Here is a 14,635-nt window from a genome sequence, read left to right as displayed (position 1 = left end):
AACAAAAATAGCCTTTTCCATTGCTCAAAATTGTCTTGTGGTGAAAGAAATATACTTAATAAAAAAATGTTATTTATTATGATTGATAATCCATTTTATATGTTATTTGACAATTTAATTAGTTGTCAATAAAATAGTTGATTTTTTTTTTTTTAAATAAAAAAATTAATTTTCTTTAATTAGATTTTTTAACATAAAAATTAATATATAATTAAATGTATCCTATTAATATTTATTATATAGTAATCATTATTTATTAATGACATATAACAAAACTCATTTAATAATATTTCATTATTTACCTTTTCTACTATACATAATGTCCGGAAATAAAAACTTTAGATTAAGTGCTCACTAATCATTAACATATTATGATATTTATATATATATATATTTTTTTTTTATCCCCAAAAAAATTCTTGCATACCATCAGCTGGCACCACTTTAAGTAAATAACAGTGTTAAAAAAATTGTCACATCAAATCATCATTTCCATAATTTTTATATTTTGAATAAAAGAAATATTGGGAACTGTACAAGACGTTGCTTTTTCTTTCATGAGAAGGAGCTTTTGCCTTAAGGTTGTTCTCAGCTTCATTTCTGTAAACTTTATAATGGAACAAGAGCTTCAAGTTAAATGATTAAATCCATCTCTTTCATTGATTTGTTCGGAGAAGCAATTTGAGTCTTGATTGATGCCAAGCTTGTTCATCAACTACCTGAAATTACTTTAATATAAAAATGCAAATTAAGGGATTTAAAGTTGGATTTAAAAATCAAGTTAACGGATAAGATCTATAGACTAGTAGGGCAATAATATTAGAATACTTGCTAGTTAATTGCTAGCAAAAAAACATTAAAATACCCATTTTTTTTTTTTAATTTTGGTTTTGTCTTTTCCTGTTAATTCATCATGGAAGATCTCACAATGGGATTGAAACATTCTGTCTACACCCAACTCAAACCAAAATTGTGAATAGTTCGAATTGAACCAAGAATGGGTCTATTTCATAAAATTCTAACTAGGTGGTTCGCAGTTGCAGAGTAAAAAAAAGAAAAAAAAAAAAAAAAAAAGGGAGTAATAAAATTTAAGAAGAGCTTTTCTGATGGCTGGTAGAGATGAAGAGGAAAGAAACCATAGCCAAGGAAGAAAGATGGAGAAATCGCCTTTTCCGCAAAAAGTTTCATATTTTTCAAAAAAAAAATATATATATATATATATATTAATTAATATGCTAGATTGCTTATGATATGGTATACATATTTTTGATATATGACACTCAACCACAGTCTTAACTGATTTGATATCACGATGATATACAAGATTTTCTTCATAAACTGTCAAATTGATAATGACTAATACAAAGTTAAGGTGTGATGATAAAATTTCCTCACCTTAATTTATTTTCAATTTATCTAAATATATAATATAGTATTTAAAACTGCACTGATTCCTTGATTTTTTTAGGCTGGTCGGCTAGAAGCGTAGGGGAACTTTGGATGGTGGAGATCACTGGGGGCCCGGCTTACTAATTATGTCCAACTTAGTCTGCTTCATCATTATTGTTATTATCATTTACTTATTTATTTGCTTTGAACTTTTTTCTTTTTTGTCCGGAATCTTTTTTCAATTTTTTTATTTTTTTTCTACTGATATAAGATGAAAGTATTCATATTGTCCCACCAAAAAAAAAAAAAAAAAGTATGGCCATCGAGGGATTATCCACAAAGTAAAAGGAAGGGTATTTATGGAATAACATTTTCAATTATTTGATTATTGTAATAAAAAAATTTGTTTGAATATTGATAATTGGATTAAATTTTATTATACGTCATTTGTTTGTTATTTATACCATTAATTATTTTTAAAAAAATATTTCATTTATACTTCTAAAATTTAAAATAATTACTAAAGTATCTTTTAGGTTTCTAATTTTAGTATGTATCATCTTAACTCCTTGAGTTTCATTTTTATATATATACTAGATTCATTCCGGTGCATTACACGGCATGTAAAATCTCTATAGTAGATGATGTTAAATATAATATATAATAATTAATTATATTTAAAAATTTATTTAAAATTTTTATTACTAATAAGTATATTTAGATTTTTTTTTTTAGTATATACTATAAAAACTATAAACTTGACTTCTATATACAATATTATTCAATTATAGAATTTAAATTGAAAAATTATCCATATAAATTACCTATATTATTGTTTTCATTTATGAAATTTTTTTATTTAGTTTTTTTATCTATGGAATTTAAATTTAAATTTAAATATATTTATATAACTTAATTTAAATTCAAATATATTTAAATAATATTTTCCATCTATAGAATTCAAATTCCAATTTATATGTCTGTTTTTAGTTCATTGTAAATAATTAATTTCCATATATTAAATACTAATAATGTAATTTAATTATTTATCATTATTATTATTATAAGTAGTAGTTGTCCTATAAATATATTTTTACTTTGTAAGATAAATTATTTATAGTATTCAATTAAAAAATGTTTACCTATTTAATTTTTTCCATCTATAAAATACAAATTCAAATCCAAATACAAATGTATTTATATGATTTAATTCAAACTTAAATGTATGTATATAATATTTTCTATCTATGAAATTAAAATTAAAATTCAAATATATTTTTTGATTCTTTATAAGTAATTAATTTTCCTATATCTTATATTTAATTTGATTAGATAAAGAATTCAATTTAAATGAAATAATATTATCCTCTATATCTCTTTCATTATCTAATATATATATATATATATTATATATCTATTTTAATTTTATGGATCTTTCCTTTTATATATATTTTAAAATGTTTTTGGTAAAATAATTATTTTCATTAGACTTTATAACTCATTATTTCTATTTATAATTATTTATACCATATATAGAATATTTTATCTTGTAAATATTGGTCAAACCTTGTATAAATATATATATATATATATATATATATATATTTGTTTATGATTAATAAAAATCATGCTTTAATATATTCCTGAAAAATCTTCAATTTTGTTTTATATTAAATATTAGATAATTTAATATCGAATATTATATATTAAAATAATAGATAATTATTAATTTTTCAATTTAAATTTAATAATTATCATTTCTAATCGAATTATCCATTTTTTTATATTTAAGAACATAATAATATAATTATAAAAAAATAATTAAATAGTAGAATAATTATTTAATAATATTATCATTCTTTTTAAGAAAATAAAATGAGCATGGGATAACAATCAAAATTCAAGATTAAATAAGATCATAAAAATCAACTCAGTTATAATTACAAATCAAATTAATGGTCATCAGTCTTTTATAATTTTTATTACATTGTAAGTATTCAGTTATACTTTTAAATATGAAATATACATTTTGTATAAAATTGATTTTATATTGCTCTATATTAATTAAATCTTGTCATGTATGTACATATATATATATATAAGTATATTTTGAGCAATTTTTGAAAAATATTGAAAAAAAAATATTATCCATTTTAAATTTATGATAAATAGATAAATTTTATTAGTAATTATCATATATTAATCTTATTATTTTATAATAAAATTTTATTTATTACATATCCATATATAAATACTATGTGTATAGAGTTTTTGTGTAAAATATAATTAATAATAAAAATATCTTTTATTATATATATATATTTTTTTACCTAATCTTTAAAAAATTTGAAAAAGTAACCAAATAAGGAGAGAAAAAAATTTATCTTGCCAAGTTTTATTACATCACCAAAAACAAAATCTTCATACCCACATATTATGGAAACTTTTAAAAATTAAGATCAGATTTTTTATTCCAAGTTTTAAGAAAATTGTATAATTTTTATTTTTAGAAATATTATTTATATAAATTATTTGTGAAAATATTATTTATATAAATTATGCTAAAACCGTTGCACATGTTATTGAAAAGATTTAGAGCCAAATCATGATAATGCGCATTTATTATGGAAATTTCTAAAAAATCAAGATCAAATTATTTTTTTAAGTATTATTAAGATTGTAAAAAATTTTAAATAATTTTATTTCTAGATTTTAATTATTTATAATGCCTTTGAAAGGAAACAAAATGAATACAAGGAAATATATGATAATAATTTTAAGATTGTAAAATTTTTAAGATAATTTTATTTTTGAATTTTAATTTTTTAATGATTTTGGAGGGAACATAATGAATATAAGAATGACACATGGTAAAAAATTTTGCTGACCCTTTTACTTTTATATATTATATAGATTACAGATGATTTCTTTTTATATTATATAATATAATATTATTTATTTAACAACAACAACAACAACAATAATGATGATAATATAATTTAAAAAGGATAAAGATATATATTTGGTAAATAAGATAAAATCAAATATTTTATTTATCTTAAATTTACTTCAAAATTATTACCATATATAATTTTATCAATTGTTTGATAGTTATGGATAGTTATATCAAAAATTAATTTTATATATATTTGGTTATATCTAATGGATAATGAATAATGAATAATAAATAAAATTAAAAAAATATTTTTAGAGGGAATTTGAAAGAAATGGTATGCTAACACGTGGCGCATACACTTCTTCTTTTATATATTATATATATATAGATATATTTAGTCATCTAACCTACCTTTATATTCTTACTAAAGTTTAATTAGTTTTTAATTGTTTTTTTAATAATTAATTTAAAAACTCTAAAACTTTTTTTTTCTATATTTATAATTAAATTAAATTTACACTATGTAAAAATTTGATTTTTGTAATTAACTTTGCAAAATCAATAAAAAAAATTAATTTTGTGAAAAAAAAATGAAGCTCAATGCACTTAGAAGTATTTTACCTTTACTAAAAGTATAATGTTAATTTCAACTAACACATGAGAGAGAGAGAGAGAGAGAGAGAGAGAGAGAGAGTAAGGTTAAGGGGTGTAGATAATTTATTAAAAATATGAGGAATGCTTTTGCTAAATCTCAAAGATGTAAATGAAATATATTCTATTTCTATTTTATATCTTATTTTTTATGTTTTAACTTTTTTTTTTTTTATATAAATGACATATAAAGATCCAAAACCCTAAGAAATTTGATACGTGAATTTATAAAAACTTCTCTTTTAGTGAAATGAAATAAAATTGGAATAATTATTTCTAGGAATAGATGAATATATAGTGAAAGTTTTTTATAGAGAGTTGGTGTCTCAGAAGGTTCCAAGTCCAAAGAAATTTTTAAGCAAGAAAAAGGGTTAAAGAATAAAGATCGATCACTCACACGCTTTTTTAGACATACCATAAAAGCTGGTAATTAACGTTTAGAGTTAATTACACTTTGGTTCCATTCATTTTTTAAATTTTGCCTATTAAACCTTCAACTTTCAAAAAAGGTAATTTATTTGATTTTCAAATTTTCAATTTATTGTAAATTGGTTCAACTCCTAAGTTGGTCAAAAAATTGACCATTATCAATTTATTTTGTAAAATTGAACTAATATGTAATAAATTAAAAAATTAAATATCTAAATCGTTATTTTTGAAAATTAAAAGTTTAAATTATTAAACTCTATAGATCAAAGACACCAAAAATGCAATTAAACCTAATATCTAAAAGTTTTAATTACCAAACATATGTTGTGATTAATTGCTATGTGATTTGACCTTATAATTTTTTCTAATGCAATTAACTGCAGCTAAAAGATAGATGATAATAACTATGGGCACGAAATAATTCAAACTCTTTGATTGGATCAAGTTTTTGTAGCTAAAGGATCCCCTTATTCAATTTAACATACATAAGAAAAAAAAAAAATAGTTGCAGCCAAAGATCATGCTTTCAAATACATTTACATACATGATCAAAATATATATAAGTATGTATATATATATATATATATTTACATACATTACATTATTTTATTTTATTTCTTTGGACAACAATTAAATGAGGGAGATGATAGCTGTCTTATGTATATCCTACATATATGTACGTGTCTGTATTTGCAATCCAACTCCTCTTTTAGGATTGAGTTGTGTTGTATGGGACTTCAAGAGGTTTCTTACGTATGTACGTGGGTTTGTATATATCATTTATTTTTACACGTTACTCAAGATATGACATGGCATACTGACAATACTACACATGTCTAATAACTAATCTATTTTAGAATGAACACAGAGAGAGCTATAGTTACACTCTTTTTATGAACAGGAAATATATATGTATACCAAATGATAGAATACGTTATATATATATATTTTTTAGTATTACGTTATATATTAAATTTAGTTGGACCAAATTATTGAAAACATAAATGAAAAAGAAAAAAAGTTGGCAGCAGAAAAACAAAGTAATAATTAGGGAGAAGTAGTTTGCTTTACAGGTATTGCCTGCCGACCTGCCTTGTTCAAGCTTCAACGCTCCCTGACCATTCATTAACCAAAACTAATAATCCAACAGTATGGTTGCCTCTTTTCTAAAACAGATCCAAATCGATATTTTTTAATTGCTTGCCCTTTATATATATATATATATATAGACACACACACACACACACACACACACATCAATATTATCCTAAACTTTCTTTTTTGTTACCTTTTTTAAAGTTAACGAGGTAAAGTATATGTCTATTGAGGTGCATTTGGTTTGGTATTTAGTTAATAATTGTTTTTGTATATCTTAATATAGTATTCATTGAATTTAAAACAAAATTGTATTATATATTGTAATTAAGTTATAGAAATAAGTAATGCGTTTTATATATAAATATAAGATTCAAAGTAGTATTTATATATTAAAGAAGAAAAAAGAAAGTGAAACATATAGAGAGAAAAGTTGGAAAATTAAAGAGGACTCAATTTGAAACAAGAAGATTGTTTGGTTTTGATTTGTATTTCAAAACGAGAAAATAAACTTATTTTAAACACTGAATAACAAAAGTAGCCTTTTCCATCGCTCAAATTGTCTTGGGCCTGGTGAAATAGATGGTTAATAATATTCTATTACATAACTTTTCTAGTATACACACAATGTCCAAAAATACAACTATTCTTAAAAAAATTAATAAAAAAAGCCCAAAATAACACTGCAAACAAAATCTAATTAAATTAAGTACTTATCAAAGATACTTCAATAATTCATGACTTTTGTTTTTGGCAACACAATAATTCATGACTTATACATGGTGTTTCTAATGCATTTACTTATATTATTACCAAAAAAAAAAAAAAAGGATTTATATTTATATAATAGTCGAAAAACTAGCATATATTATAGATGGTTTCGATCATATAATTAATTAATTGGAACTACTTAAAATAAATTATAAGAAAATCTAAAGAACTAAACTGTTTAAGTAAGCGCAGGTCTATAGAAGTACTAGATGTCCAATTTTTCACCATGGACACATAACATCCTTTCAATGGTATTAGCTTGTAATGAGTCCTAGTATTAGCCCTAGCTTAGCTAACCTTTTTAGTTTCATATGTTTGAGAGAAAGAGAAAGCAAGAGAGAGAGAGAGAAAGAGGGAGAGACAGAGAGAGAGAGAGAGAGAAGGGGGAAAGGAAGGCAGAGAGAGACAGTCACAAATTAATATGGTTAACTTGTCCAATCTTATTTTCAGAAAAAAGAAAAAAAATTAAAAATAAGAAAGAGTTGTCCAATCTAAAACCAGTCTAAGGATATGAGATACAATATGTATATGTGACGGCACTGCTTATAAAACCCTTTTTTTTTATTATATATATATATATATATAAATTATAAAATTAACAGAGCTAATTATATTTTAGTATCTTTAATTTATAAGATTTGGCAATTTAATTTTTTAACTTTTTGACTTTCTTTATATATATATATATATATTATAAAATTAATAGAATCAATTGTATTTTAGTATCTTTAATTTATAAGATTTGACAATTTAATTTTTTAACTTTTTGGCTTTCTTTATATATATATATATATATATATATATTACAAAATTAATAGAGTCAATTGCATTTTAGTTTTTTTAATTTATAAGATTTGGCAATTTAATTCTTTAACTTTTTGGTTCTGTAATTTATATTTTTAAATTTTTAATTTATCATAATTTGGATTTTGTCAACTTTTAACTATATAGTTTAAATACCATCTTATGAACATAATATTAAATTATATTAATTTTCAAATCAGAAGATACTAAATGTAAATATTAAAACAAAATTTAAAATTTTGTTGTTGGATATTTTATTTTTTATTTTTTTGGGAAACGTTAGTGCAAGTAAATTGATTGATACTAAACTATATCACAATTCAAATTAGAAAATACTGAATATGTAAACTTTTAAGACTAATTTTAAAACTTTGCATTTTAATATCTTTTGATTTAAAATTTTATACAGTTTAACATATTACTCTCTTAGGAATAAATATGCTTGTTAAGCTTTATCAATCAAAAACAAAAATAAATAAATAAATAAACGAAAATAAATTGAAAAATAAAAAATTTAAATTACCATGCCTAAAATTAAAAGTATAAAATGTAAAATTTTAAAAATGAAAGATATGAAAATATAAATAACCAAAATCAATAAAAGGAAACAGAAAGCATGTTGATAAAAGATGAAAATCGTGGGAATTTGTAGATTTGCTAAACCAATAATTTGGCAAACTAAATAATATACTTGGATGAACTAGAAAATCCACTTGGCACTAGCTGCATGATACAAGGCAGAGTGCTTTACACATATATGTATGTGGTGACTGGTGTATCCATTTCGAAGCTTGTCATTCAATGATTGACTCATCAAGAAAATCTTCAACAAGCAATGTTGAATGATATCCATATATACTTCTTTACCTACCTACTCTCAAACGTTCTTCTATTGTAATTACCGAACTTTTGGATTTATGGACATTAATGAATTCGATAATAAAGGGTAAAATGGTAATTTTCCGGCATGTTATGTGTTTTAAAAAGCAGGAGTCTTTCAGCAATATTGGAAATCCAATTGATATGAAATTCCTTTTAGGCATAAATAATGGTGTATGCTTACAAACTTTAAATAACTTAAATAAGGACAAAATTCATAAAGCTAAAAGCATATAACAGATGCCAAAAAAGGTTTCCTCATTATGGGGAAGCTCTTCAGCAAATTTAGCCTTAAAGATTGCATACAACTTGGAGAAGTAACACACCCCTAGATCTCTCTCTTTCTCTTTCTCTTTCTCTTTCTCTTTAGAGTTTATGATTAGAAATTATACATATGAAAAAGACTGCGTGACATACAATCTATAAAACCTTTTTTGAGGCTTTATATATATAAAGCATAGACACATATCATTTCAAAACAAACTGCCTTAGCCTATGCAGGAAGTTAAATCCCTCTCAATATTCATTCATGTATATTACTTCTTATATCTTCCTTTTATATATATAAGGAAAGGAAGCTTAAGCCGAATTTCAAGTTCCGTTTAGTTAGATCTCCTCCTTCAAATTGATTCAAAGCTTACTGATTTACTTAGCTCATCTTCTAGCCCAATTCACCATAACCATCATCATCAAAATCTTCTTCTAAGAGAGGATTCACCGGCATGTGGGCAAAATTAAGAACTTTTAAGATCAGGAAAGGTACTACACCAATGGAATATATATATATATCTGTATATTTTTGTGTCTATATGTATATTAATTTTCTTTTTTTAGTTTTAATTTCCTTCTGTATTTTTAGCTTAGTTTCAAAATTTGAATAAGTAGAAGTTGATATATATAAATTACTAAAATTTAAATTTATATTCAAGATGTATAGCAATTTCAGCATTAACTAACTAAAAGGAAAAAAAAAGTCTTTTGCATAGATATGATGATTTATTTTAAATTTCTTCTATTGGGGCGCACAGGTTCAAAGTGTATAGCTTGTTCACCATATTCAACAATTTAGAACTTAATTTTTTTACATAATTATTTCGCAGCTAGAACTCAAAAAGATTATTATAATCTAGTACTTAATTAGCGGTTTAACACTTTGTTTTCTTCTTCTTCTTCTTCTTCTTCTTTTTTTTTTTTTTTTTTTTTTTTTTTTTTTTTTAGTGAGCAAAGAATTGAGAGAAGTTGGCAAAAGCTTTAACGTGAATGAAGAATATCTGAGTGCATTAAGAACCAAATCCTATGCCGATTTCTTCACTAAAGCTCAATTACTTGTAAACCAAGATTCATCATCATCATCATCATCATCTTATAACCCTCATCTAAACTTCTCAGAAATCCTTCTAGAACCTTGTCAAGAAGCAATCCCTGGTATTCTTGATTCACCAATTCTCTCAAAGATTCCGAAACTCAAATCCCTCCTTCTCAATTACTTCGACATCAGCGCCGAAGCTTCCAACTTCTGCAGCCACCTTCTCAAGACCATCAACCGTATCCAATCCAGCCACAGCTTCATTCAACTTTCCCTCGACAAAATCGAAGACTATTCGCCGCCGGACAAACTCAAACCCATCATTTCCGATCTCGTAAACATATTCGTCGTCCAAACCAATCCGTTTTCGAACCTCAACAACCATGATTTCAAGCTCATCCACGACAAATACTCGTCGGTTTTGCACCGCTTGAAATCCATGAGAAAGAAGGTGTGCAGGAAGATCAAGCTCATCAAGTATTTGAAGAAAGCAACCGGGATTTGCGTCACTGCAGCTTGCGGTTTAGTCGCCCTGATAGCCATTGTTCTCGCAGCACACACTCTCACTGCGCTGCTAATGGGACCGGCACTCTTCAGCTTCCCATTCAAAAGCTTGAAGGAGAAAATTACTGATTTGCCATTCCTTAGAAGTGGATTTCTTCGAACAGTTGGTGAGCAACTTGATGTGGCAGCAAAAGGGACTTACATTTTGGATAGAGATTTCGACACGATGGGAAGGCTTGTTGCTAGGCTGCATGATGAGGTTGAGCATAACAGATCAATGGTAAAGTTTTGCATGGAAAGGAAAGAGGAAAGGTTTTGTTTGCAGGTGGTGAAGGAGCTCAAGAAGAGCAGCAATGGGTTCAGGAAGCAAGTGGAGGAGCTTGAAGAGCATTTGTATTTGTGTCTTGTAACTATCAATAGGGCTAGAGCTTTGGTTATCAAGGAAATGAAAACAGGCACTGCAGCTTGTGTAAAAGGAAGTTTGTAGGAAGTTAATTAATTAGCTATTGTAGCCTGGCCTACATATATAAATATATAATACTAATATATGCTTTGTACAGTCTATTAATGCATATATATATATATATATATATTCTCATTCTGTATAAATTTTATATATGTATTACGTATATATTATATATTAGGGGGATAATTCATTTGGATTTATTGAGATTTATATTAATTACATTTTAATTTTTTTAAAGTTTGAAAACAATTAACATTCTTGTAATGCGCGTAAATAATATTAATTTAAAAGGTGTGAATAAAATAATAAGTAATGAGAATATAATAAAATTGATGAATTTTTTGAAACATAAAAGAATGTTGATGATAGTTTTTTGAAACCAAAGGGATCAAATTGTCTAGCCTCCTTCATGTAGTATTTCGCTGCATAAAACCTCCTATAGAGTTGGTTGGTTGGTTTTACTCTTTACCATGTTTACTCTATATGACTTGCGGAACCCAATTATAATATAGGATATTTTGCCTATTTTGGTAGAGCAACTATTCCAGATTCATATTTGTGAGAGAAGAAACTTTTTTTTTTTTTTAAAAATTAGGATGATAATAATATTTTAATACAAAAGGAAGGCATATGATTTAAATTTACTACTTTAAAAGTGTAAATATGACTGGGCCATCCTCACTTACGAAAAAAGAAACTTGAGTGAACCTGTTATTGTTAATGGTATTGTGGATATAGTGTTTTATAAAGTTTATAAATCAAGTTGAATTTTCTCTAAATATATATATATATATATAGGAAAATTATCACATCAGCACGAAAAAACCACTATATATATATATATATATATATATGTATAGCAACAAGAATATTGTTATAAAATCAAGCATATATTAGTGGTATTATGAACACAAAGTATCAATTGTTTCAATATAGAGCTTAAGTTTAATTGAATCTCACCTTAAATTTAAAAATAATAAAAATAAGTAAATTACATCTTAGTTTCCTTATATAGACTCATAAAGAAAAGTACTTAACACCATATTTGATTCTCCAAAAAACTATCATTAACATTCTTTCATGTTTCAAAAATTCATCAATTTTATTAAAATGATATCTTATATTATTAAAATGATGTTATATAATAAAATCCTAATTAAGAAAATCTTATTAAAAAAAATTTGAACGTAAGAAAAAGAACGTAAAACATTTGATCAATGCACCATGCAAGACCCAACTACCTTATTTGCTTTCTGAGCCCATCATATTTCAAATTGGGCCTCTTCAATCAAATGTGAAAACATTAGGGTTTTTTCGAAAAATAGCCACTTTACAACTTCATTTTAGAAAAATAGTAAAAAAAAATTTTTTTAAAAAAAATAACCACCTTTTAGTACATCATGACCAAAATACTCTTTTGTACTCTTTTTTTGGGTCTATTTTCTCTACCGAAATGCAACTTTGTTTTAGTTTGTTGTTTTTGGTTTTTTTTTTTTTTTTTTTTTCCCTCCATTCCCTTTTCCTTTCGAAACAGAACTAGGACATAAAAACAAAGCTTTCCCTTTCCCTTTAGAAACACACCAGCAGCGCCATTTTCACTTCAAGCAAAAAACACACCAGCAGCGCCATTTTCCCTTTCCCTTTAGAAGCACACCAGCAGCGCCATTTTCCCTTTCCCTTTAGAAGCAGCGCCATTTTCCCTTTCCCTTTAAAAGCAGCGCCATTTTCCACGAACTGGCAGAAAAATGGCGGAAAATTGGCTGAAAACTGGTGGAAAATTGGCGGAAAATTGACGGAAAATTGGCGGAACATTGGCGGAAATTTTGCGAAAACTGACAAACTGGAGGAAATTGGCGGAAGTTCATCTTTTTCGCCAAATTTCCTCCGTTTTTACTGTTTTTCGCAATTTTTCAGTTTTACACAAAATTTCTCCCATTTTCAAACCATATGCCACCTAAGTATCTTTAAAATCACATATAACATCTCATAAATTAATTTCTTACATACCCATATCAAATAAAAAGCTTAAAAAATCCTAAACTAATAAAACTTACAAGAAAAAAGAGAAAGAGAAAAAACAAAAAAAACACATATTTCCTTACTTTCATCTAATAAGAAAAAAGATAAAATTTTTACCTGATTTTAGTTTGAGATATGAGAAAATACAAAAAAATGAGAGTGAGAGGCGATGAGATGCAAAAAGTGACCTTAGAGAAACCCCACGAACGGCTGTGTAGAAACCCCACGAACGGCTGTGTAGAGGAAGAAAGGAAAGGGTAAAAAAAAAACCTTTTGCGTAATTTTCAATTTTATCAAGGGTATTTTTGTCCCAAGGTGGCTAGTTTTTTTTTTAAAAAAAATTTTTGCTATTTTTCTAAAATGGAGTTGTAAGATGGCTATTTATCGAAAAAACCCAAAATATTAAGTGTGAGACGCTAAAGCCATTGGACATAAATTCATTGGGCCTCAGAATCTATATTGTGCAAAACAAATAGGGCTTTTGTCAGAACTAGCCATTCCGTAAATTGTTTTTGGAAGAATAGCAATTTTTTTTTTTTTTAAAAAACTAACCAATATTTTACCTTTTCGGACTAAAGTACCCTTATCTATATTTTTTCTTTTATTTTTTTTGTTCTTTTCTCTATCAAAAGGCTTTTTGTCGTGTTTAGTTATTTTTTTTTTGTTTCGGTTTTGTTTTTTTTACTTTCCCTTTGAAAACGCAGCTAGGGCATTTTAAAAATTACCATCCCAGCCGCCATTTTCACCGACATTTGTCTCCTGTTCATCGGCATCATCCTCGTCCATCGTTGTGTCGGCAAGAGTCGTTCGATTGAGAGCTACCAGAGACAGAGGAGAGACACGAAAGGCAACGCCTTCCATACCGTTTGCCGCCGTCATCTTCCTCGCACCACTATCGTGCCGTTCGCCGTTGTCGTCCTCCCACCAGGGGCTAGCCGTTGCCACATCTGCAAGGTAACCTTTCTCTGAAAGCACCGGTGCTTCCAACAACTTTAACATTTTTTTTTCTTCTTCTTGTTTGCTTAAAATCTTCAAGTACATAGAAAGTGTGCCATAGCTCACTATTGCTTGCATTCCGAGTCAAATAGCAGAGCGTTCTTTTTGGGTGGGTGCAACTTCCCCCACTGTCCTTAGCTCTCATATAATTTTCCAAAACAGAAAGAGAAATAGAAATAGAGAGAGAGAGAGAGAGAGAGAGAGAGTTAGGGCATAATTTCATATTTCTATCATACAGAGAGTCCATTATATATGCCAAACGCACCCTCTGAAATCATATTTCCTAAGGTCCGAGAAAGAAAATAACAGATATAGGAGATAATTCATCATGTCTACTTGTCTGATTTACCACAGAAATTGTTTTGACCTAGTTTTGGTGTACAGAACATTATACATATAGTTTGGGTCTCGTCTCATTTAAGCTATATAT

General features: G+C 26.2%; 1 protein-coding gene across 1 annotated transcript; it reads left to right on the top strand.

Annotated features, from left to right (window-relative positions):
* The first annotated feature begins 9,185 nt into the window (after window positions 1-9,185).
* On the top strand, window positions 9,186-11,270 carry LOC107421647 (UPF0496 protein At1g20180). Its single transcript, XM_016030926.4, has 2 exons — window positions 9,186-9,673; window positions 10,133-11,270. Exons 1-2 carry the CDS (start codon window positions 9,637-9,639, stop codon window positions 11,209-11,211), a joined length of 1,116 nt encoding a protein of 371 aa, XP_015886412.3. The 5' UTR covers window positions 9,186-9,636; the 3' UTR covers window positions 11,212-11,270.
* The last annotated feature ends 3,365 nt before the right edge of the window (window positions 11,271-14,635 follow it).

This window comes from Ziziphus jujuba, chromosome 5 (assembly GCF_031755915.1).
Source record: "Ziziphus jujuba cultivar Dongzao chromosome 5, ASM3175591v1".
Lineage (NCBI taxonomy): Eukaryota > Viridiplantae > Streptophyta > Magnoliopsida > Rosales > Rhamnaceae > Ziziphus > Ziziphus jujuba.
This window is presented reverse-complemented; position numbering and strand designations above follow the sequence as displayed.